Source organism: Magallana gigas, chromosome 2, assembly GCF_963853765.1.
Source record: "Magallana gigas chromosome 2, xbMagGiga1.1, whole genome shotgun sequence".
In the NCBI taxonomy this organism is placed as follows: Eukaryota; Metazoa; Mollusca; class Bivalvia; order Ostreida; family Ostreidae; genus Magallana; species Magallana gigas.
Window position 1 is genome coordinate 45,596,734 of NC_088854.1, and position 22,955 is coordinate 45,619,688.

General features: G+C 32.0%; 1 protein-coding gene and 2 long non-coding RNA genes across 12 annotated transcripts in view; 1 reads left to right on the forward strand and 2 right to left on the reverse strand.

Moving 5' to 3' along the window:
* The window catches only part of LOC105322282 (uncharacterized), a 44,965-nt gene extending 42,137 nt beyond the window's left edge, over positions 1–2,828 (reverse strand). Inside the window, exon 1 of the long non-coding RNA XR_010711170.1 lies at positions 2,649–2,828. This is a non-coding gene — a long non-coding RNA (uncharacterized lncRNA). The remainder of the gene's footprint in view (positions 1–2,648) is intronic.
* Positions 2,829–13,314: 10,486 nt separating this feature from the next.
* LOC117681360 (uncharacterized) lies at positions 13,315–17,312 on the reverse strand. 2 transcript variants are annotated; one of them, XR_010711179.1, is made up of 3 exons: positions 17,162–17,312; positions 14,441–14,521; positions 13,315–13,777 (listed from the first exon to the last, which is right to left on the reverse strand). It is a non-coding gene; the product is annotated as an uncharacterized lncRNA (long non-coding RNA). The 2 variants fall into 2 exon arrangements; XR_004596012.2 differs by lacking the exon at positions 17,162–17,312 and adding an exon at positions 15,876–15,986.
* Positions 14,955–22,955, forward strand: part of LOC117681361 (uncharacterized) — a 38,425-nt gene continuing 30,424 nt past the window's right edge. For 6 of the 9 annotated variants that reach the window (XM_066076814.1, XM_066076816.1, XM_066076815.1 and 3 more), the window contains exons 1-3: positions 14,955–15,224; positions 16,501–16,618; positions 21,941–22,050. In XM_066076814.1, coding sequence (XP_065932886.1) covers positions 16,555–16,618; positions 21,941–22,050 — 174 coding nt within the window. In that variant the 5' untranslated portion in view covers positions 14,955–15,224; positions 16,501–16,554. Of the gene's footprint in view, positions 15,225–16,259; positions 16,370–16,500; positions 16,619–21,940; positions 22,051–22,955 lie in introns of all 9 variants that reach the window. The other 3 variants (XM_066076817.1, XR_010711177.1, XR_010711176.1) reach the window with 3 other exon arrangements.

Here is a 22,955-nt window from a genome sequence, read left to right on the forward strand (position 1 = left end):
CTGAAAGACCTTAACTAGCCTGCATTTGTCATACTTATTTTAATCAAGATATTGTATACAGGGTTATTTTCGTCTCGTGTAATGTCCGCACTTCTACACTTGCAAACAGTTTCGCTCTGTCGTGAATTCGCCCAGTCACAGTTGTTACTTAAGTTACTTAATATTAGACAGTGAAAATCAACAAGTCTTAAATTCACCCGATGAAAACGAGGGTGAAATGATTGAAAATTAAACGGGGGCGAATAATTCCCTGTATACAGTATATATTACTTTCAACAACCCCACCCCCACCCCCGAAAAAAACCCAAAAAACAATCGATCGATTAAACCAAAAACAGGAAAGGAAGTTAGGGAGACCCCGGCCACAAATGCTGATAATTTGTGTCTTGTTAATTGTTGACAATATCTTTCAAAACTATTATCATTTGAATCGCAGAAAATCAAGAATCGTTTCCATGTCATTGTCTACATTCTTTCAATATTGGAACAGAGGATGGAACTTTTCTTCCTTCTGTAGACATGGACAAATTTCATGTAATGTTAGTTATACAGTAGATATTTTCGATTTCAGTTGGTTGCTGTTTATAACCCATGACCATATTATTTTTATAGATAATATAGTGATATGGTAAAAAACAATCAAGCCTTATCCCAGCATCAGAAAGTGTCTAAATATATCTATATGAAGCATACTTATCATTTTGCAGATGAATGCGGGCATATCTACTGTACCCTGTCCCTGTATTCTACAAATATTTGACGTTTACACGAACATTGGATTTAATTTCTGTGTATTGTTTTGTTCAATTAATATGTACGATTGTGCCTCCACATCATCTACATGTACAATGTATTGAATTGTCATATACTATTTGGTTTCTGAAACCTCTTATATATGCCTTTTTCATATCAACTTTTTTCTCTAAAATTTCATTATGTTAAGAAGTGTGCAGGCATTTGTTCTACTTTCATAAATATACACTGTTATGGACGACTTGAACTATGCACAGTGGTACAGAATAACGTGCGTACTTTCGGGTACATGTACTATATATATGAAATGGAAAATTGATCCACCACATATAATCATAGCCTCAAAGCAAAACAAAATACGATATGCGCATGTTTAGTACTCAGCGGAGATGTCTAAATTCTTCGACATTTAAACCCTAACTTACGCCTCTTTCAGAAACGCAACTTAGACCTGACTAAATATTGGCGTAACTTCCTTAGTCGGACTAACTTAGGCCCAGATTTACGCCTTTTTGAGAAACGAGCCCCTTGGGCTCGTTTCTCAAAAAGGCATACGTCCAGGCGTAAGCTTAGGCCGGACTAAATCAGGGACTAAACCTCAAAACCAGACTAAGTTGCGTTTCACAAAAAGGCGGAAACTTAGTCGGTTCTAAATTTGGGTTTAAATCTACGCCTGCTAATGGGTAGGCGTAAGTCCTTAGTCTGTGCACAAAATTGGAGAGTGTTTTGTTTCTAAGGCAAAATATACAGAGAATTTTATTTTTTTGGTTTGTTTTATGTGTTATTAAATAAAACATTAATGTTTATTTAAATATTTGTACATGAACGTATAACTTTAAAAAATACCTATTGTTCGATAACTGTTTAGAACTATTTCTAAATAAATTAAGATTATATCAATTTGATAAATATCAAACTTATGTCATATACATTACTACTCGTAATGAAATTTACCTAAAGTGTGAAGAATGGGTATACCCCGATAAATGATATAAACACAATAATTAAAAAGATGCTTTATTTTCAAATTAAACATGTATTCCCCAACAAGATAGATGTATATAAGTACGAATAGATTATTGATTTTTTAAATCAATACTCAGTAAGCATGAACTAGAATTTAATGTTTCTTATCAAAATTGAACCTGTGAAACGAAACTGATTTTAAAATTATGAATAGGAGCAACTCAAAACGTTTACATTTGTAATTTGTCCTTGTGTGTGGTTGTTTGTTCTTTACTTATACATGTATAACTGAAAACTTTACAACACGTATGCATTCTCATTTTCATTTTTTTACTCCTAGTATCTTTACAAAACCGTATGAAAGCTACATGTATTGTGTAATCTTTATGAACTCGCATTTTAGATACAATCACGTTTTAGAAGCGTGCAGAGTGTGCATCAATTTTAGATATGTTGACATGCGTTTGTCAAGGTTATCGAATATTATAAAATTTCACATGCACACCTTGAATTTTTGGAAATCAAATTCATTAATCTTATTAATTCTAGAATGAAGTGATAAATTGCGTTCATATTTAACATCGATCGTAATTCTTTTAAAATAGGTATGGGCACATTTACTATCAATGATCATTGTACATATTCATATGCATTGTTTATTTGTACTCATTAAATTGAATTGATCTTTGATAACTTGAATTCATGATAGTTTTGTTTCATCATATTTAAGATGTACGTATATCAAGGGATTTTTTTTTATTTCGAAGTTGTCGACGTGCAATATAAAAGCGTTGTTTTAGCAGTTTTACAACAGTGTGCATTATATTTACAAATTTAACAAGCTTGCATTTGTCATACTTATTATATAAACAATTGTATACACCCCACCCCAATAACCCAAAGCAGATAGGGAAAAAAGTAAAACTCACCTGCACTTGTTAAAACCGCAAAGATGAAAAATGTCTTATCCGGAAGGGGATAGGGGATTTTTTAGATGCCATTTCCATTAAACTTTTAAAAACCTTTTATTTATAAAACTTTCTTTAAATAGGAAGGGTGTTCTTAGATAACTACTTTTATATCTTTATTTTAATCAAGATACTGTATACAGGGTTATTTTGGTCCCGTGTAAGTTCCGTCCTTCTACACTTGCAAACAGTTTCACTCTGTCGTGACTTCGCTCAGACACAGCTGTTACTTAAGTTACTTAATATTAGATATTGAAAATCAACATAAATCCGCCCGCTGAAAACCAGTGTGAAATGATTGAAAATTAAACAGGGCGAATTCTTCCCTGTTTATGGTATATAATACTTCCCCCCCCCCGAAAAAAAACAAAGCAAACAATCGATCGATTAAACCAAAAACAGGAAAGGGAGTTGGGGAGACCCCGGCCTCAAATGATGATAATTCCTGTCTTGTTAATCGTTGACTATTAATATCTTTCAAAACTATTATCATTTGAATCGCAGAAAATCAAGAATCGTTTCCATGTCATTGTCTACATTCTTTCAATATTGGAACAGAGGATGGACAAGGTTCCTGTAATGTTATTTATACAGTATATATTTTCGATTTCAGTTGGTTGCTGTTATACTCCAGGCACGTAGCATCGTTTTTGAAAGTGGGGGGGGGGGGCAGACTCATCCAAAAAATCTTGACAAACAAAAGAAAAAAGGGGGGGGGAGTTACTTTCCATAATCCTGAAAATCCTAAACCGTAGGGGGGGGGGGGGGGAGTAAGGTTACTTACTTATTTTCAATTCAAATTTTTACATGGTCCCTTAAAAGTGTGTGTGTGTATGGGGGGGGGGGGGTAACTCCATCTTAATTCAATTCTTTGTATGCAAATTTAAGAAAAATCTTTGCTGCCCAAAAAAGTTGGGGGGGGGGTGGGGTGGGGAGGGGGGCAGCCCCCCCCCCTCCCGATGCTACGTGCCTGTATTCATGGTCATATTATTTTCTATAAATATCATAGTGAATTCATAAAAAAGAATCAAGCCTTATCCCAGCATCTGAAAATGTCTAAAATCAAAAGTGTCTATGAATCAAACTGACGTATTGGGGCATATCCACTGTACCTTGTCCCTGTATCCTATAAATATTTGACGTTTACACGAACATTGAAGTTAATTTCTATGCATTGTTTCGTTCAATTAATATGTAAGATTGTGCCTCAATATCATCTACAATGCATTTGATTGTCACATATTTGGTTTCAGAAACCTCTGATATATGCCGCTTTCATATCAACTGTTTTTCTCTAAAATTTCATTATGTTAAAAAGTGTATAGGCATTTGTTCTACATTTATTGATATAAAATGTCATGAACAGCTTGAAATATGCACATTCAGTGATAAAGTATAACATGCATACTTTCGGGTACTACATGTTCTTTGAATTGGAAAATTGATCCACCACATATAATCATAGCCTCAAAGCAAAACAAAATACGATATGCGCATGCTTAGTACTCAGCGGAGATGTCTAAGTTTTTCGACTTTTAAACTCTAACTTACGCCTCTTTCAGAAACGCAACTTAGACCCGACTAAATATTGGCGTAACTTCCTTAGTCGGACTAACTTAGGCCCAGATTTACCCATTTTTGAGAAACGGGCCCCTGGATGCTATGAAGTATAAATATTAAAGAGACGCCGCGGCTCATTTTGCGCAAATACCGTGAAATGACAGTTTAAAAATCATATCTTCATAAAACATTGTACAGAGGATGCCTATCACTTTAATCTTCATTTTAGTCATCATTTCTCATTCGCTGTTTATCTATGACGTCACCTAAATGGCCGATCCCGCAATTTTATAAATAAATGAAAATAATCTTATTTTTTCTTTACATTTTGCATTCGGAAGTGTGGAGTGCAGGTCTGCTAAAGTACGATTTAAACATATTTTTCTTCATAGAATTTAACATATTATACCTAAATATGGTACTTAAGCAAGCCTGCGCTCAATGTTTCCCAGTCGTAAACCACCGGAAAACACCTATATTTTGATTCAAAACGCCAATTTATCAAAATAAGACAATCTTTATGACGTCATTTCTATATTATGACGTCACTGTGGTGATAACGTTTTACAAAATTCTTTTCAATACGATATCAACTATCTTCCACCTTATTTTTAAAGCTTTTTATAAAACTTTAATTTTGGGGGCAAAAAATACCACACATAGTCCTTTGTTTGGCCATTTACTGTATGGCGTTATTTTCGTGCTCTGGTTAAGTGGTGATAAGGTCATATTAAACCACAGAGTTAGTCAGCTGAGAAGTCTTATTCCAATACTCTGGTAAAAACAACCTTCACAAAGTTATAGAAAGTTCATATGTAATCACTGGTTACAAGCTAATCGAGACGAGGCATCACCTTTATGAAGCATCACCTATATAAGATTACTTTTATCATATTAAAGAAGCATGATCACAGTTTTTGTCAAAAAATAATTTTTCGATTTTGATATCTACAATACTGTATTGATGTATTTTTAATAGGTAAACAAAACTTATAAGCCATTTGTTGAGTTATAAGCGAGTTAAAGAGCTTACAATTCCATGCTATGTAAACAAAGCTTTTGTTAACATTTTGAATGAAAATGAAAATGGAGTGAAAATTCCAGTTTTAGACCTAAAATGAATGTGTTAAAAGTTAGGAACAGTTTATTTATAGTTTATTTTTACTTAAAATTAATTAGACAAATCAGTTTGGAAAGGATGTTGTACTTTTATATTGAACCTATGTAAACAAAAACACGGCACGAGACTCGTTTACATGACAAAGAATTGTAAGCCCTGTATCTTGCTTTAAACTCTACGACTGATTCTCAAATTTCATATGATCATTAGATATGCATTCTTAAGGCATGGTTAGCAATAAAAAAAGAAAAATAAATTTGACCAAAATCGTGACCATGTCCCTTTAAATGAAAATCATAGTTAATGATCTTGTTTAAACATGGCTACTGTTTTGACACAATATCTTATTACTATATCATATGTTAAAAAAATTATGATATTCATACTGTATTATAAGATACAATGTTTATTAATACAATAATATAAAATACGATAATGCATCCTATGATACTTAGAATATATATCATATAATACAATAAAATACTGTAATAAATAATGATACAATATGAAATTGTAACATATGATTTAACATTGTATTGAGTTATACAATATTGTATTTGATCACATAATACAATATCATAATACATAATATATGATACAGTATTGTATTTATATGAAACAATATCATATCACATGATACATCAAAATTTTATACCGTATGATATTTTGTTTTCCCTTGGACTGAAATGTCACATTTTCATCGTTTAAACAAAGCACGAGATTGCCTCATATATCTCTATATTTATTCTGTGAGAAACAATATTAGGCAATATGGCCGTCATTGGTCGACGCTTCGCTTACTCATTTCGACATTTCATAGTATTTAATACATTAACCACATGCAATAAGTTCTTAAATTATTTGGAGTAGTTGCCCTTTGAAATTCTTTAAAAATAGAGTAGTTACCCTTAGAATATTGACGTCACATTGTTTTGTCTGGAGCAAAACAAAATGGCAGCGTCGACATTTGCTCAAATCTTTGCAGAGGAAAGGGAGAAAACATTTAAAATTGAATAGCAACAAAACATTGTAAGTAAACATGGGTGAAGCAAAGATTTTGAAAGAGTATTTGAAAGGTGAGATTGAAAACTTTGAAGAAATTGGACGAGGTGTGAGGCATCTTGTACATTGCTTTGCGTAGATCATCTCCATTTGTGAATAAATAAGTCGCTTGATAGACCACGGGAAAACAAAACACTTACTGTGGTTTCATCAATATTCGTTGAATACCAATCTTCGTGGATTTCGTTATTTATTTGATCCACGAAATTATATGTTCATTGAAGTGCAAATTTTGGTAACATTTTGTATTGATAGGGTCATTGGCCACGAATTTACGTATCCTTGAAATTGTGATTTTCACTTTATCCACGAAAATTGATACCCTTGAAAATTAATGAAACCACAGTATTAGGTTAGTTACTGATTCACTACGGAAATATATTGGGTTGATTAATCTCAAAGATGGCGGTATTGTATTACATGATATTGATACAATACATGATATTGTATCATATGATACAATACAATTTGATACACCATTTAATCATATCATATGATACAATATCATGTGATATATAGATTATTACATGGACATTTTTATATTGCATCCTATATTAGCCATTGAGGTCGCTGTATATCAGCCTGAGAGCCGTCAGGCTCGAGGGCTGGTATACAGCAATTTTTATATCATATTCTGTTTGTATCACAAGCTGACGTCGACGTACTATTTGACGTCATACTCAGAGATCGAAGTTGAACGACGCATACCGAACTCTAACGTGCAATTAACCATTATTGCCGAATGCCCATTATTGCCGTTAGTTATAAAAACAGCAAGATTTCCGCTATCTATTCGTAGTTTTCAGCTACAAACCAAAATTAATAAATAAATAATAGAATTTTGAAAACACTATAAGAGTTTGTAATGAAGAAAATCTACTTTAAACAGTTCGGAACCCAAGTTAACAAAGGTAAGCCTAAAAAACGTATCTCAGCTGTATCCGTGCGATGACACATGCCACTGAATCTTTGACTTGTAATCCATTTTGATGACAGGGCATTTTTTTGTTTAGGTCCAAATTCGAAGAATATTTACCTCCGTGTTATGATAATTAACAAAAATACGCAAGATACAATTCCTACTACACAATAGAAAGAAAGCCGAGCGTCTGCTGGCTTGTAAGACGCCATTTTGTTTGCAACCTGTGGCGGATCAAAGATTTATCCATAAGCGCCTGCTGTGTAAATCAGGCATCTGAATTTACTTCTGCGATTCATTTGTATCATAATAAAATCAACTATTCAAATTTGAAATAGTACTATTATCTATTAAACATGTGACCTGTTCCAAAAAACTAAACCTCATTCAGCATCCGTAACCTATGGCTCAGATACAGCATTCAAGCCTGTCAAGTGCATCAGATTCAGTATTTAAGCCTGTCAGGTATATCAGTATCATTAGACGCACCATCCATGCAAGTTTGGTGAATTAAGGACCAGTTATAATTAAGATATAATCTTCAGAGGGCACCTGCTCCAAAAACTTTAACCATCTCTTAAAACCTTAACCTCATCCAGCATCTGTAACCTATTGCTCAGATTCAGTATTCAAGCCTGGCAGGTGCATCAGTGTCATAAGTGCAAGTTTGGTAAAGTTAGGACCAGCAGTCACTAAGAAATTGTCATCAAAGGGCACCAGCAATAAAAACTTTAACCTGCTCCAAAAATCTTAACCTACACCGGCATTTGAAATTCATGGCCCAGATTCAGTATCAGAGTCTTTCAAGTCCAGAAGTAGGTCCAGATGCAGCATCCATGCAAGTTTGTGGAAGTTAGGACAAGTAAGAACCTGTAACAAAAACTTAAACCAGGTTCGGACGCCGACGCCGGACGTATAGCATAAACTACCCCCGACTACGACTTGGTGAGCTAATAAAATAATGCATTGTATATGTTTTTTAAAAAATACATGTATGATTCAAATGATATCTAGTATATTATTTCAAAATTTTAAAACATTTTAATATAACCATTATCATTATTTTTTTTCAATTTCAGCTTTGCTAACCTGGTCACCTTTTGTTTCTGTCTTCGAATATGGGATTGCCAATTTTCAGAACAAGATCAACATATTATCAGAAGGATACATGGTGTATCTGAAATAAAAATTACAAGAACACGTGCAATATATTTGACTACTTGAAACGACTTTATTTATACGTATAAAGATGATGTATAGCATAGAACAAAAACCCTCTCATGTTTTTCAAAAATAAATGAAAACCTCAATTTTTCTACGTTTTGTATGTTGTTACAGTTTGACAATTACTTTTTTCAATAATCTTGAGAATGCAGAGAAAAATAGTAAAATGGCAGAGTACGCATATCATTTTTTCATTGTTTTATTAACACTTTAATCACCATATTTAACCATTATACTTTTTTATACATTACTATATAGATATTGATCTAAGTGACCAAGTGAGGATATGCAATTGTGAGCAAGCATCCTCAATTCAAGAAATGTTAAAACAGAAAATTCATGATGTTTAAAAAGGTTTTAGAGGAATGTAAATTACTTGGAATAAATGCATGATTTGCATATATTCCATGCATGATATCTCTATATCTATATATACATGGTATATCATGTTTGAGCATACATAATTTTAATGTAGTCATAGCGTTATAAGCAAGATACAGGGCTCACGATTCTGTGTCATGAAAAAAGGAATCGTGCCCTCTTTTTGTTTACGTACGTTCAATATACTAGTAAAAATTCTTTTTCAAACTGATTTGTCTATCTTCCTATTCATTTTCAGCATATACATGTATAGACAGTTTCTAACAATTAACATTCATTTTAAGTCTCCTAAAACTGGAATTTTCCCTTTATCATTCAAAATGTAAACAAAGGCTTTGTTTACATTGCAGAAAATTGATAGCTCTGTAACTCGCTTATAACTCAACGCATGGCACTCAAATTTTGGTTGCCTTTTTAAAAATGCCCTAGTGAAGCATTGTAAACATTTAAAATCGGCAAAAATAGTTTTCTACCAAAATTGTGACCATGCTCCTTTCAGATCAAGCCAAATTTCTTCAATTAAAACTACCTAAGAATGCTTCCACAGAAGATGTATTTTTTTGGCCTTAACGTTTTTAGAAGAAGAAATTTAAACAATGTTCTCTTTATATTCCTTTGTAAAACCCTGTCCCCAATGGCGACTTTACCGCACCGAAGATTATGGAGTTCATATTTGATCAAATTATTTGGAATGAAATATATTTATAATATGTGCGATTTACAGCGAAGATTCTTTGAAAATTTGATATATCCTTTTCGGTTAATTTATCAATATGGTGATTTTTATTCTGCTTTTTTCAATTTAAAAATATAATCAAAGTACTAAACATGGAAAATGTACTATTTCAAAATGAAACATTCACTTCAAAAACCATTTGATCAGAAAAACTAATGGTTATGTGGATTCAAGTTTGTTCAAATCGTGATCTACTGGGGTAGAGTTTGGCCGCAAGGAAGAGGGGTGCAATAAATATTTTCATTCTTGTAAAAAAAATCTTGTAAATATCTTCTCAAACACTAAAACAACAAAACGAACTTTATTTTTACCATATGAATATGTAACGTAAAAATTAAAGATCGTTTAAAAATAAGATTTTCTCTTCTAAAAATGACATTACATTTTGTATTTGAATGAATTTATCTCTCCTCACGAGTCAGAAACAGCCTAAAATGATCCAAGCAAACTATGAGCAAAATAAATATTGTATAGTTCAATTTATAAACAAAGTTTATAGAGAGAACATATGTTCTATGATACACCAACTGACCATCTTATTATCCTAGGCCCTTTTCTTTGTTGGACTTTGAGCCCCCTCATAGAGCCCCAGTTTTGGCATAGGTTCATAGTTTAAACAAGAATAAACATACTATTAGGATGCTTGTATTGTAATATTACAAAATGTAGCATTGAAACGTTTGAGAAAAAGAATTGTAAACATCAACCCTTGAATATTTTTTAAGTTTAAACATCCTTCCTTCCTAAGCCCCAGGATAGACCCGGAGTCACGGTTCTAACGATTTAGAATATACATTTTCAGAATATGCTTGCAAAGTAATATCATAAACTGTAGCATTGTAGCTCATGAGAAGAAGATTGGTGAACACTTTTTTCTATATATTTTTATTTTTAATTCTGAACCCTCTGTTAAAACCCAAGTATTAGCCTAAGGGTCTTGATTGAAACAATTTAGAATCTGAATGTTTTAAATTGCCTGCAAAGTAATATCATAAATGATAATATCGTAGTTCCCCCCAAAAAAGGTTCTGCACAGCTTTCTATATATATTTCAATGTTGAAACATGAACCCTTTACAGGGCTCTGATATTTGCTAGGTGGTTATAGCTTTAACAATGTAGAATCTACAAACTCTGGGATGCTTCAATAATAATATCACAAATAGTAGCTTTGTAGTTCTTGAGAGATGAAAGTTTTGTCTTATCGAGGCCCATGACAGCCTAAATAGGTGCCTTGATATAAATGTCATTTTTACAGACTTATCTGAAAATATATATATCATTTATTTCTATATTTGACATGTAAGCAAGTTTTGATCAAGAAATTATAAAGTCTGTTCAACTCTCATGAAAAATGGGTTAATGTTCTGAAAATAGTTAACTTGCTCATGTTCTTCAAATCTCTTTTGTTACATGAAATTCAAAACTAGATTACACTTCATATTTGACTTATTTTTAAAGCTACATATACATGTTTCAGCCGGATCACAATTAAGTGCAACTACTGAGATAGGACGTTTGACAGGTACCTATACTAACACTGTTCTACTCATCAAATCTAATCAAAAGACATTAATTTAAGTTGATCTTGCACACAGCGGTAAGATGAGTCTTCTGTTTTGTTGGACGAGAAATGTCAAGCAAGTTTTACGATATATATATTTCTGAGAATTAACATCTACTTGTGTGATTTATTGAATCTTCATTAAGTTATTGTTAAAAGAACATATCTTTAGATATAACAGTATAAGAGTCATATATTAAAATGACAACTTTTTCTATTGCGTGTATCAACGGCCTTAAATGTGAACAATGGTAGACGTTTCACTAGCCGGGCAATTCACAAAATGCATATTGTTTTACCTAAAAGCACCAAAAACTACACCAAAGAAGAAGAAATTGATAAAAATACACAAAGAATCTATATGAATCAAATCGTCAAAAAGGAAACATGATCACTTAGCACTTATTCATTGACATGGAATCAAATATAAATCTTAATTTGTTTTAAAACAAATATTTAGATATATCACTTCTCAAAAATGTATATTTTAATAATGAAACATAATGGCAACTCTCATCTACCGAACAACGAACTAATTGTTTATAAAATGACATTTTCATTAAGAATATAAATTGTGTTCAATTTTAAAATGGTATCGAAACGGTTTCATAAAATTTATAAATACATTGCATTTTAGTAAAAATGCGTAAAAACAAGCGCAATGAAAAAGTAAAGATAGTCTGCTTCCTTAAAATTAACTAAATAAAGAAAGTTGCATTTTTTAATGAAATGTCATCATAATTATCAATATATTGACGTCCATGTCTTGTTTATCACCAAAGATGAAACAACTCTTCATAATTAGTTAGAAATGTCCTAAAAGAGTAATCGCTCGTTTTACTGATAATGATTGCATTAATTGCATGATAAAATGTAATCTAGTTACATCATTTGGACGACATATGTAAGACATATTAATAGGAGTACACTTATTTGCACATTTTACAATAACTTGTAATCATTGAAGAAATGTTTCACCGTGATGAATAGCGGTATGGACATCTTATAAAGTTAAAAGTATACAAAACATATATATCATGTTTGGGCAATACGCTTTTTTTATAGACTTCAATGGAATAAGGTAAATCATATTCATTTAATAAACTCTGCAACTTGGAACATGTAATTACCATCAAGATAATCAACATAAAGTATATCTAAGATGTCTGCTAGATTCGGCAGAAAACAATCTTAAATCTTGTTAGATTTGAAATAATCATACCTAATCATCAATGCTTTACCTATTGTTCGTTTAAATTTCAAAACAAATACATGTGAATATAGCATCCAAAGACCTATAAAAATATTTTCAGCTGAAATAATAGAAAGGCAACATCAAAACATAGTTATAAATGGTTGCTGATTTGACTTCTTGAAAAATTATATAAGATGTCATAGAAAAATAACAACTTTCGACATTGTTCAGTCTGTTTAATAGAAATGAGCAAAGTATTCAAAATGGAAACACAATCGAAGACTAGTTTGTGTTTTTAACTTAAAATCCAGAATAAAATATATTCATCTTACAAATCATTTATTTAGGCAACATAAGTTGTTGGGTTTTTTTTCATTTGGTTTGTTTTGATTCTCTTTTGTCTTTCTTTTATATTTATTGTGGGGTTTTTGGTTTTTTGGGGGGTGGGGTGTTTTTTCTGATTGTTTGTTTGTTTTAGTTTTTTGTTTGTTAGTTTGTTGATGTTGTGTTGTTGGTTTTTTTTTTTTGGGGGGGGGGGGGTGTTTTTTTTTATTGCGTTTACACTCCAGTGCAAAAGACCTTAACTCCTTTTCAAAGGATTTGATTAATCATTTAATCAAATTAGATGTAACGTTAACTGACATTAAATAAAAAACAGAATATGAGAAAATTAGCAAAAGTTAAATTGTTACATGCACCAACATATTTTGAAGAAGTTAATAGACAACCAATGTGGCGTAAACACTTAAGCAACATTTTAATATATAATTTAATATAATATAAAAACCTTCCAACTATTACAAATGCACACGAGATAGAGGACCGTTTAGTTTGTCTTTTCTTATTACACGATCTCATCCTTCAGCTTGAAATTGTTAAACTTTCGGTCGTTGTATCCGGTAATCTTAATCAAACATACCAGTCACCGGTTGTAAAAGAGACCAAGTATGTTATCATTGTTTACATGAATATATGTTTCCCATTTAAGCAATACATGTATAACAAATTCCCTTGTCATCATCCTGTTATTATTTTATCAAACTCATCATGACATTTTGAATATAATATACAGTGTTTCAAACTACTCCAATCGGTGACATTCAAATCAAATCGATCAATCATGTTTTCTATAGCTAATTATACTTAACAAAGACAAATTTTTATAAGTTCCATTGATTCACCGGAAGGTGTCTTGACAGACAGGAAGCCCACGGTGGGATATATCTAGGTTTAAAAGCCTGTCATTTTGCCCTGAAAAATACTCAATGACTGCAATCATCGGTATATTTCTCTCTACTAGAAGGGATCGGAAGTAATCTTTCCTCCAAACCTGCAAGAAAAAGCGACATATATTGAATATATATATATATATATATATATATATATATATATATATATATATATATATATATATATATATATATATATATATATATATATATATATATATATATATATATATTACATGTTATTCACATATGTTGCATCAGAGGTGCTTAAATGAGATTCGAAATACCCCGAAACGATTCGAAATTGCACGTTATCTCTAACCTTTCAATGTCAAAACACCCATTTTTTTATCTTTGCCTTTAGGTAGTGTGGGATGTCTGTCGACATTAATGTGGATTAAAGTACATTATAATTGAATACTTTCAGCGGTGAAGAATTGTCAGATTTTACAATGTTTAACCAAATGAGCTTTTAAATATATTTAGAGAATCAATCATTGTAAAATCCTAGTGGGATTTGAACTTATGACTTATAGATTCGTAGGAAACCCTCTAACCCATTACGTTACGCTGATATATGACAATATTTGGAAAGAAACCACTTATATAATTACACTTGGTTTTATTGTTTATTTCAATAAACACCCCGTCACAACATGGAAGAGTCCCATACCACCTTAAGCTGAGCCACATGTACTTTAAAACAAACAAAAAGAAATGAAAGCATGGATATTTTAAAACCGTAAAAATTTACAAGTACGTACGATTCTTTGCATAATGCCAGGTAAATTTGCAAAATCTCGAAGAATTTCATTGTTGCTGTTTTCTATTGCTTGAAAAAGCTGCTGAAAAGTTTTCAAAAATTAGAGACTTTAGAGATGCTTAGAAATGTTTTAACTATCATAGACGTGCTTATGTGTGAATAGAATATTTCCTTCTTATTTTACAATGAAAAAAATTGCAATAAAAACCGTGAAACATCTCAAAAATCCATAAAACGGAATACAAATTCAAAGCAGAGCAACACGGACCTACAAATAGATAGAGGTAGGATCAGGTGCCTAGGAGGTATGAGCATCCTCTGCTGACCAGTCACATCCGCCGTGTGCTCTTTGTCGTAATCGGTATGTATTATATGTATTATAATGTATTATAATGACAATATAAATAAACGAGGAAAAATAACTACATTTTGCATCGATGGGCCTCATAGTTTTAAATATATATAACCCAGCGTTAGTCATTAAGTGTTATTTCCCCCTGAAAAAGCTATTGAACACACCAGATGGAGTCTGGAGGTGGTATTTAAAAGGCCGCGATCGATCATGGAAGTATTGAACATATTTAAGTATTGAATTTTATACTGCGTCCACGGATTGGCTGGTATATTTTATGGGTGACGACAGGATCTGTTTAGATGTATTCACAAATAGTTACGGTCTGAATGAAAACGTTTGGATTTATGTTGCGTCGTATATTTTACAAATAAAGGGAATATACTGGTTTGATTGTAAGAGGAATTGTATCACAACTACATACGTAGTTTAAGTAAGTATTATACTGACATGTGTAAGAGTTATATAGTATAAAATAAAAGGTAATGTCGCCTGATTATGATTTTTTTCTAGATCTGAAATAATGATGGCCCCGTCAAAGAATATTCTTTATTCTTTCCAAGACGTCATTATAAAACATAGAGAATTGAAATCAATTTTAGCGCCGTTTAACATTTTGGGAAAACAGTTATATATCTGCCTTGTGTATGTGAATGTAGGAAAATAGTCATAAGTATAGAAAAGACTAAACTTCCTTTCCAACTTTAGCATTAAACACATTTAAATTGATTAAATTGATTTATGTTGGACATATTTTAATAACTGCGCATGCGCGGAGAAAACAAATTGTGGAAATAAGGCCAAGTCTTTGTTCCCGAATTTGTTCCATTTGCAAATTAAAAATCAATCATAATATTTTTTAAAATTTCATTTTACAATGATATTTTTATGTCAGGATTGTTCTTATTATATCTGCAGTATTCACATAGTAAGATTAGGTACAAAATAATGGACGATGAAACAAAACAGTGTATTACCATCAACAGTCTACATGTATTTTACTGAAAGAAGCTAAAGATAATTAGAGGATTTTGGATGTAATTAAACGCACATATTTTTTGTGACCATTAAGTCTTCAACTTACTCTTACTTCGTCTTGTATCATCCTTTCTATACAAGTCGGCATCCTTCAGAATCTTCCCAAACGCCTGAAGTATAAAGACGCTTTCAAGCGCCCCCACGCGGTCTTTAAATGTCTACTTTCGATCTCATGTTATTTTTAATCATAATTTTCTAATTAAGTAGTAAAAAATATAAACAACTATCATAATGGTGCTTAATTTTTGTTAACTTAAACATCATATTTTTAAACGCACACAGTGCCCTTCGACGATCTAATAATTATATATTCCAAAGACATATCTGCGTTACTTTCAAAGAACGACAATTTTTTTAAAACATGTGCACAAATGTCTGAGATCTGGCCCTTTGATTGGTAATTGACACAATTAACTTTTCATGTCAAAAGAAAAAGAAAGAAAGAAAATACATCAGCATTACTTTAACCACAATGATTGAGGAAGAAACACTGTACTTGATAGAAACACTACCAACAGTCTCGTTTGAAGTCATCTTTTCGTAAGTGTTATGGTAGATGCAAAGACCTTGTCAGCAAATACAATCTTCCACTGGGTCGCATGCTGCCTGACGTTTTTCATACAAATTGTTATATTATAATTAATCACCTTATTGTCTACGGACTTTTCCAGTTTTTTCCCGATTACGACAAAGAGCACACGGCGGATGTGACCGGTCAGCAGAGAATGCTCACTCCTCCTATGGACCTGATCCTACCTCCAATGAAATGGGTGTCTGTGTTGGCTCAAGGTTTGTATTTTGACCATCACAAACAAACCAAATTATCAACATTTCGTTTTTTGCTTTGACATTTAACTCAATTATGACATGCCCAGTTGTAACAAGGAGCATGGCAGGTAAGACCGGTCAGCAGAGGATGTTCACTCGTCCTAGACACCTGATCCAACCTCTATCTTCATGGAGGTCCGTGTGGCTCTGCTTTGAATTTGTATTTCGTTTTTTGGATTTTCAAGATGGTTGACGGTTTGTTATTGTCATTTTTTCACTGCACAATATAACAAAATGGAACATCCTGAAATTTAAAGGCAGAACTTCGTACTCAAAAAGTAGAAAAGTTAAAAAAAAAAATGTTAGACAATCTAAAGTTTTGGTACAAAAAGAATAAAATGAAGGATGTCAAGACTGATCAGGATTAAATTAGTTAAAAGTAGAGGTACGTATGTAGGGCTGGACACTGGATAATGGAAAACCTCTTCTTTCATTGATTTTACTCCTATATCTACTCAAGTCTTGCAAAACAGTGTGAGACTGATGATATTACTAATCACTTACACATTTATTGAATTCTTTTGAGTGCTAAATCAAAGCAACAACCACAGCCTCGGTATTCCCATAGTGTACAGGCTGACCATGAGGAAAACGTGCTTGCCTCCTATGATTTGTCTTTATGTTAATTTTTCACCAAGAGGAGATAAGGAGAGACAATGTATTATGGGTTTGCACATTACAGTATTGAAAGTTTAAACATAACATATGAAGATGCTATCTATCGGTGTGTTGCTTGTTATCCATTTGAAATTCTGTTGGGCCTAGTCCCCCCCAACATGGATATGCACGGTAATCAAGTGGATATCCCCAGCCACAACTTTGTCATTAATATGGCACTCCCTTCCTCATCAGTAAATAACCCAAGTTTAAAACCAAACCACTCCCTTCCTCATCAGTAAATAACTCAAGTTTAAAATCAAACCTGCATATTCCTTTGGGGCTCTTCTGATCATAAGTGGAAACAACAGTTTACGTTGCATTACCACTGACCTCCTATTTTGTTCCATAGTAAGCAAGATTACCTCAGTAACTGTTACAATTCTGAGCTGATCCTGTGATATCGCGGTAGTTAAATCATTTTGTGGAAAAATCTATCAAAGAAAAAATATTTTCAGAAACCTATGTTATTATGAATCTCCTCTATTCTATACATCAGCAATGTTCAGCGTGCCTCTGTTTACTATGTCTAAAAATATCCCGACCTCAAATGTCAATTTCAACGCTTCTACTATATGTTAACATAAATACCGCGATACCATAGAACCTGCAATATGATAGGAAACAAGTATACATATAATCGTCATAGTAAATCCTTAATTCATTAGTTATTACGTTGTGGTAGTGGGTTTGTCCCAAAGATAAACAGGTCCACTTAAGGGTTCTTTATTTATTCAGATAAAGGGATTATCGGATTAAACCTAAAAATAAGTTTCAGCATAAGAAATCATATTCAAATACATATTCATGAAATACATTTCTGGTAAGAGTTCACTAATCAAACTATTGGTAAAGAAGGATAACTCCGAATATAATGCATCATACTTTCAAGGCCAATAAGAGTTACTGCCCTTGAAAATAATTTATAAAAATCTAGAAATATTCTCTATATCATTATCAATATCAATATTTAATTAAATAAAAACAGAAACTTTCAATGTACCTCCTTTGTAGATTACATTTTTTTTTCAAGATACATGTACATATAATAAAGAAAAAAATATAACTTTGCAACGATCACCTGTTTATGGAACAAGGTTTTACAATCACAAGCTTAGCTGCTGAATACTCTGATAATGGTACTCTCTAACAACAAATATTAAATATGGTAATAATAGCTAACCTTCCACATATATAAAATAATATAGCTTAGATATCAAAACTATGAATTACTGGATTCTTTATAAAAACATTCTTTCATAAATAAGATATTATAACCTCAAAAAGTAGAATTAGCCAAATATTTGTCAAAGCATTTCATTTTTATTTCATTTCTTTAATTACTTCGACTCTCATTAAAAACTTTTTTTTTAAACTGTATTGTACATATATTACGAATAAGACGTTAAAAATCATTTACAACTCTTAAAGCTGTAATATAAGACTGTCGAAGCCCCTTAATGTTTAAAATAGTATCATTTCTGCCTATTCATTTTGAATGGCGTTGTTCAAGCAAATAAACAAGTACTTATAAGACTACCAACACTATTCTACAAGTTAAAATATCTGCGAGGTTTAAGGAACAACACCATGTTATAGACAGGATAACCATATTAAATAATGTGCTTTCTTTATTTTAAACATGCGCATAATTGGATAAACCCATAATATGTGTTTAAAATCTAACATTGAACACATTACATAAGACCCATGTCATAGTCTTTATGTCAAACTGTTTATTATGCAGGTCTTTTTACTGACATTATTTATTTTGTGTTGGTATCACACAACCAATTATGAACATGCTATTTTTATATTAATATCAACGATGTAAAAAAAAATAACCTGTGATTCGAAATACCTTGAACGATTCGAAATATGACTAGTTTCTTCAATAATCAATGTTATTAAAGGAAATATAAAAAAGACATGCCGACTGTAGTCTTTTTTTCACGATCTTTTCAATGTTAATCTTTGCCTCAAGTTGAGCAACATGTTGTACATGTACTTCGAAACACAGTGTTTACATAAGACATAAACGTATAAATATTTTATAACCATAAACATGTACGTACGGTTCTTTGTATGATGTCAGGTAAATTTGCAAAATCTTGAAAAATTCTTCTGTTGCTGTCTTATATTGCTTGAAAAAGATACTGATAGTTAAAAAAAATCAGAAACTATAATTTTTTATAGAAATGTGGGTACGTATGTGTGAGTGAAAGTGTAAAACATTTCCTCCAAGTTTTATTATGATGAAAATAGCAATGAAAAACGAGGAAATAATAAAGAGAAATAATAATCACAACAATTTTTCATAAATTGGTCTTATAATATAGGGTCAATCATCAAGTGTTATTTCCCCCTATCAAAATGCTATTTAACTCAACAGAATAAGTCCTGTCAAAATGCTATTTAACTCAACAGAATAAGTCCTGGTTTTAACAGGCAACGATCGATAAAGTATTGAATGAGTATTGGATTTTATTCTGCGTCACACAGTTTAGTTGGTACAGTCAATGGTAGACGACAGGATCTGTTTAGACACATTCACAAATAGTTCAGGTCTGATGAAAACGTTTGGATTTATCTTTACAATTTCAGAAAATTAAGGAAATATATATGAAATTGTGAACTTGAAACAAAAGATACCACAGATTCTGTGTCATCTGTTTCATATTTGGATATTTTACTGGAGAATGGACATTGATAGCAATCTAACTACAAAACTTTATGATAAAATCGATGACTTCAATTTTCTATAGTCAACTTTCCTTACTTATGTAGCAATATACCTTCATCACCTGCATATGGTGTTTTTGTCTCTCAGTTGATTCGAAACGCAAGGGCATGCTCTTTGTATGAACAGTTTGTAAGGCGGAACAAGCTACTGAAAAACAAGTTGATAAAACAGGACATTCAACCTTGTCAGCAAATACAATCTTCAACTGAGTCGCATGCTGACTGGTGTTTTTCATACTAATTGTTAGACCATAATTAATTATCTAATTGTCTACGGACTTTTCCGTTTTTTGGTTTTTCCCCCGATTACGACAACGAGCACACGGCAGGTGTGACCGGTCAACAGAAGATGCTCACTCCTCCTAGCTAGGCACCTGATCCTACCTCTATATATTTGGAGGTCCGTGTTGCTCCGCTTTGAATTTGTATTTCGTTTCATTGATTTTTGAGATGGTTCACGGTTCACTGTATCACAACTACATAAGTAGTTTAAGTCAGTAGTTTATTAACTTGACAAAACTTTTTCTATAAATAATATATATTTGATGACCAGTTACGATTTTTAAAGCAGTAATCTGTATACGTATGCATTCTGAAAGTTTTAATTCTGCAAACCTACTAACAACTTACATCGAAAAAGTTAGTGGGAGTCTTGAAATTTTGTTTGTCTTCATATGAAGACTTTTTTCAGGATTCTTTAGGAGTATACCCATTTCTTTAACTTAGAATCCATTGTCATGCTGTAGTACAGTTTGAATCTGCAAATAATCAAATTACTGAAAAACTGATGGGATTTGATTTTGTCGGTGTTTTTTTTATTTTGAAATCAATGATAAATTGATATGTTATTTTGCATGATAAGTACATGCAGTTTCTAATTTGAATTTTTAAAACATGAATTTTTGGACTTTTTTGACAAGAATATCGAAAAAAAAACCATATGAATCATGTTAAATAATGTTTAAAGATAAAATTAATTCAACCAAACTATGTATTAGTAATAGAAATATTTCTCGAAAATTGTATGGATCCAAGTAATATTGAACTCTAATCTCGTTCAACCAAACGCTCGGCTGACACCGTAAATCCCCGACAAGGATTTATGGAGACAGTAGAGCATCGAGTTGAACGAGACTATATTGAACTCTGGCGTAGGAATACATACGACTACAAAAAATATTTTAATTGTTCTTACTATTTAAAATCTGACTATTTTCAAGGTATTTATATATAAGTTTCCTTGAAAAACAATGCTTTAGCATACATTACATCAAATTTATCAATTATTTTCAAGAACTAAGTCTTGTCAGCTGCAATTATTTGTGCTGAGGTCCAAACACTGTTTCACTTTCGGTTTGTGTGAGTAACTGCATAGGAGAGTTGATTAAAATCAACTCCAAAAAATCAATATGCTTCGATACATTCGATGGTGCTGCTCTTATCACACAATCTCATTCACTCATACGAAACATACAATATTCCTAGGTCTTTTCAGCAGAAAGCTAATTGTCAATAACACTAAAATTATGCATCATTTTACATCAATAATTGATGTTCACAGAAATATTAGATGAGCAGCAAGACATTCTGCACAGATACAAATAACACAATCATGCAAATTGATGAATGTTTATTTCATGTGTGTAATTGCCTAACGTACATCAGTACACTATTCTTAAAAAGAAGTATAAACATGAACAAAAATTATAAATCAACTATGGATCATTAAAGCTAAAAAGCAGTTTAATTTATTTTCAAATGCTACATCATTACATATTTGTTTCTGTTTAATTTTTGCACCATTAATCTGTGTTGTTGTTGTAGCGATTTGATGTTTTCAATTTAAGCGAGTAATTTATGGGGGTTTTTTTTATTTGAACACAGAACTGGATGATCATTTTCCGAGGATGGAAAAAACGAGATGTACCACGGCACTGAAATGGTACCCAATAGGACAAAGAATAAAAGAACGCGGAGAAAAAGTACAAAACAGGGTGAGGCTTAGCAAGGGCAGAATCCATAGAGGGTGGCAGGGGAGGCGGTGTATTATAGTCTCATGCACTAGTTGATAGGTGATGTTAAAGCGATAGGCAAGACACGACATCTATTGCTTTTTTCTAGTCTTGAAGTATATGAAGTTCCTGTACTTCAATGACTACTGAACACAAATTCGATGCTAAAAATGTGAACTTAAGTTTGCTCTTGAGATTACCGAGATGTTTCTTGACACACAGGTAGCCCTCTGGAACTTAAATCCATATATAACATCCGATCATCGTTTTCTAAAAAATTCTTAACAACTGGTAATAACAATGCCTCTCCATTCTCTACCAAAGTTACGAAGAAGTCTTTTCTCCAAATCTACAAGAGATAAATGTAGATATATACAGTTATCATTTGGCTTATTGTCCAAATTGTACAAACTTAGTAAATTTCAAAACGGAACACTTTAAAACATATAAGATATAAAAATTTTCAAGTAAACTTACAATTCTGTAAATGGTGTCGCTTCTGATAAGTGCACGTCGACCAAGTAGTCTCTCATTGTTGACATCGATCGACTGGCAAATCAGAGACTAAAAAACAAATCGATCTGCTATAGCTGAATGGTTTTAATAAAATATTGTCCTTGCTATTCAAAACACCACTAAGAGGAAATATATTAGCAGCTGCTGATATTCGAAGTACATAGTTGTATTTTAATGTCCAAGTCGATTTAAACTTAGACAGGCTTAGACTTATATATATATATATATATATATACACATGTATATATATATATATATATATATATATATATATATATATATATATATATATATATATATATATATATACTCACAGATTTACTGTTGCTAATACATAATACAAAAACCATGAAAGCAACACTGAAAGCGGA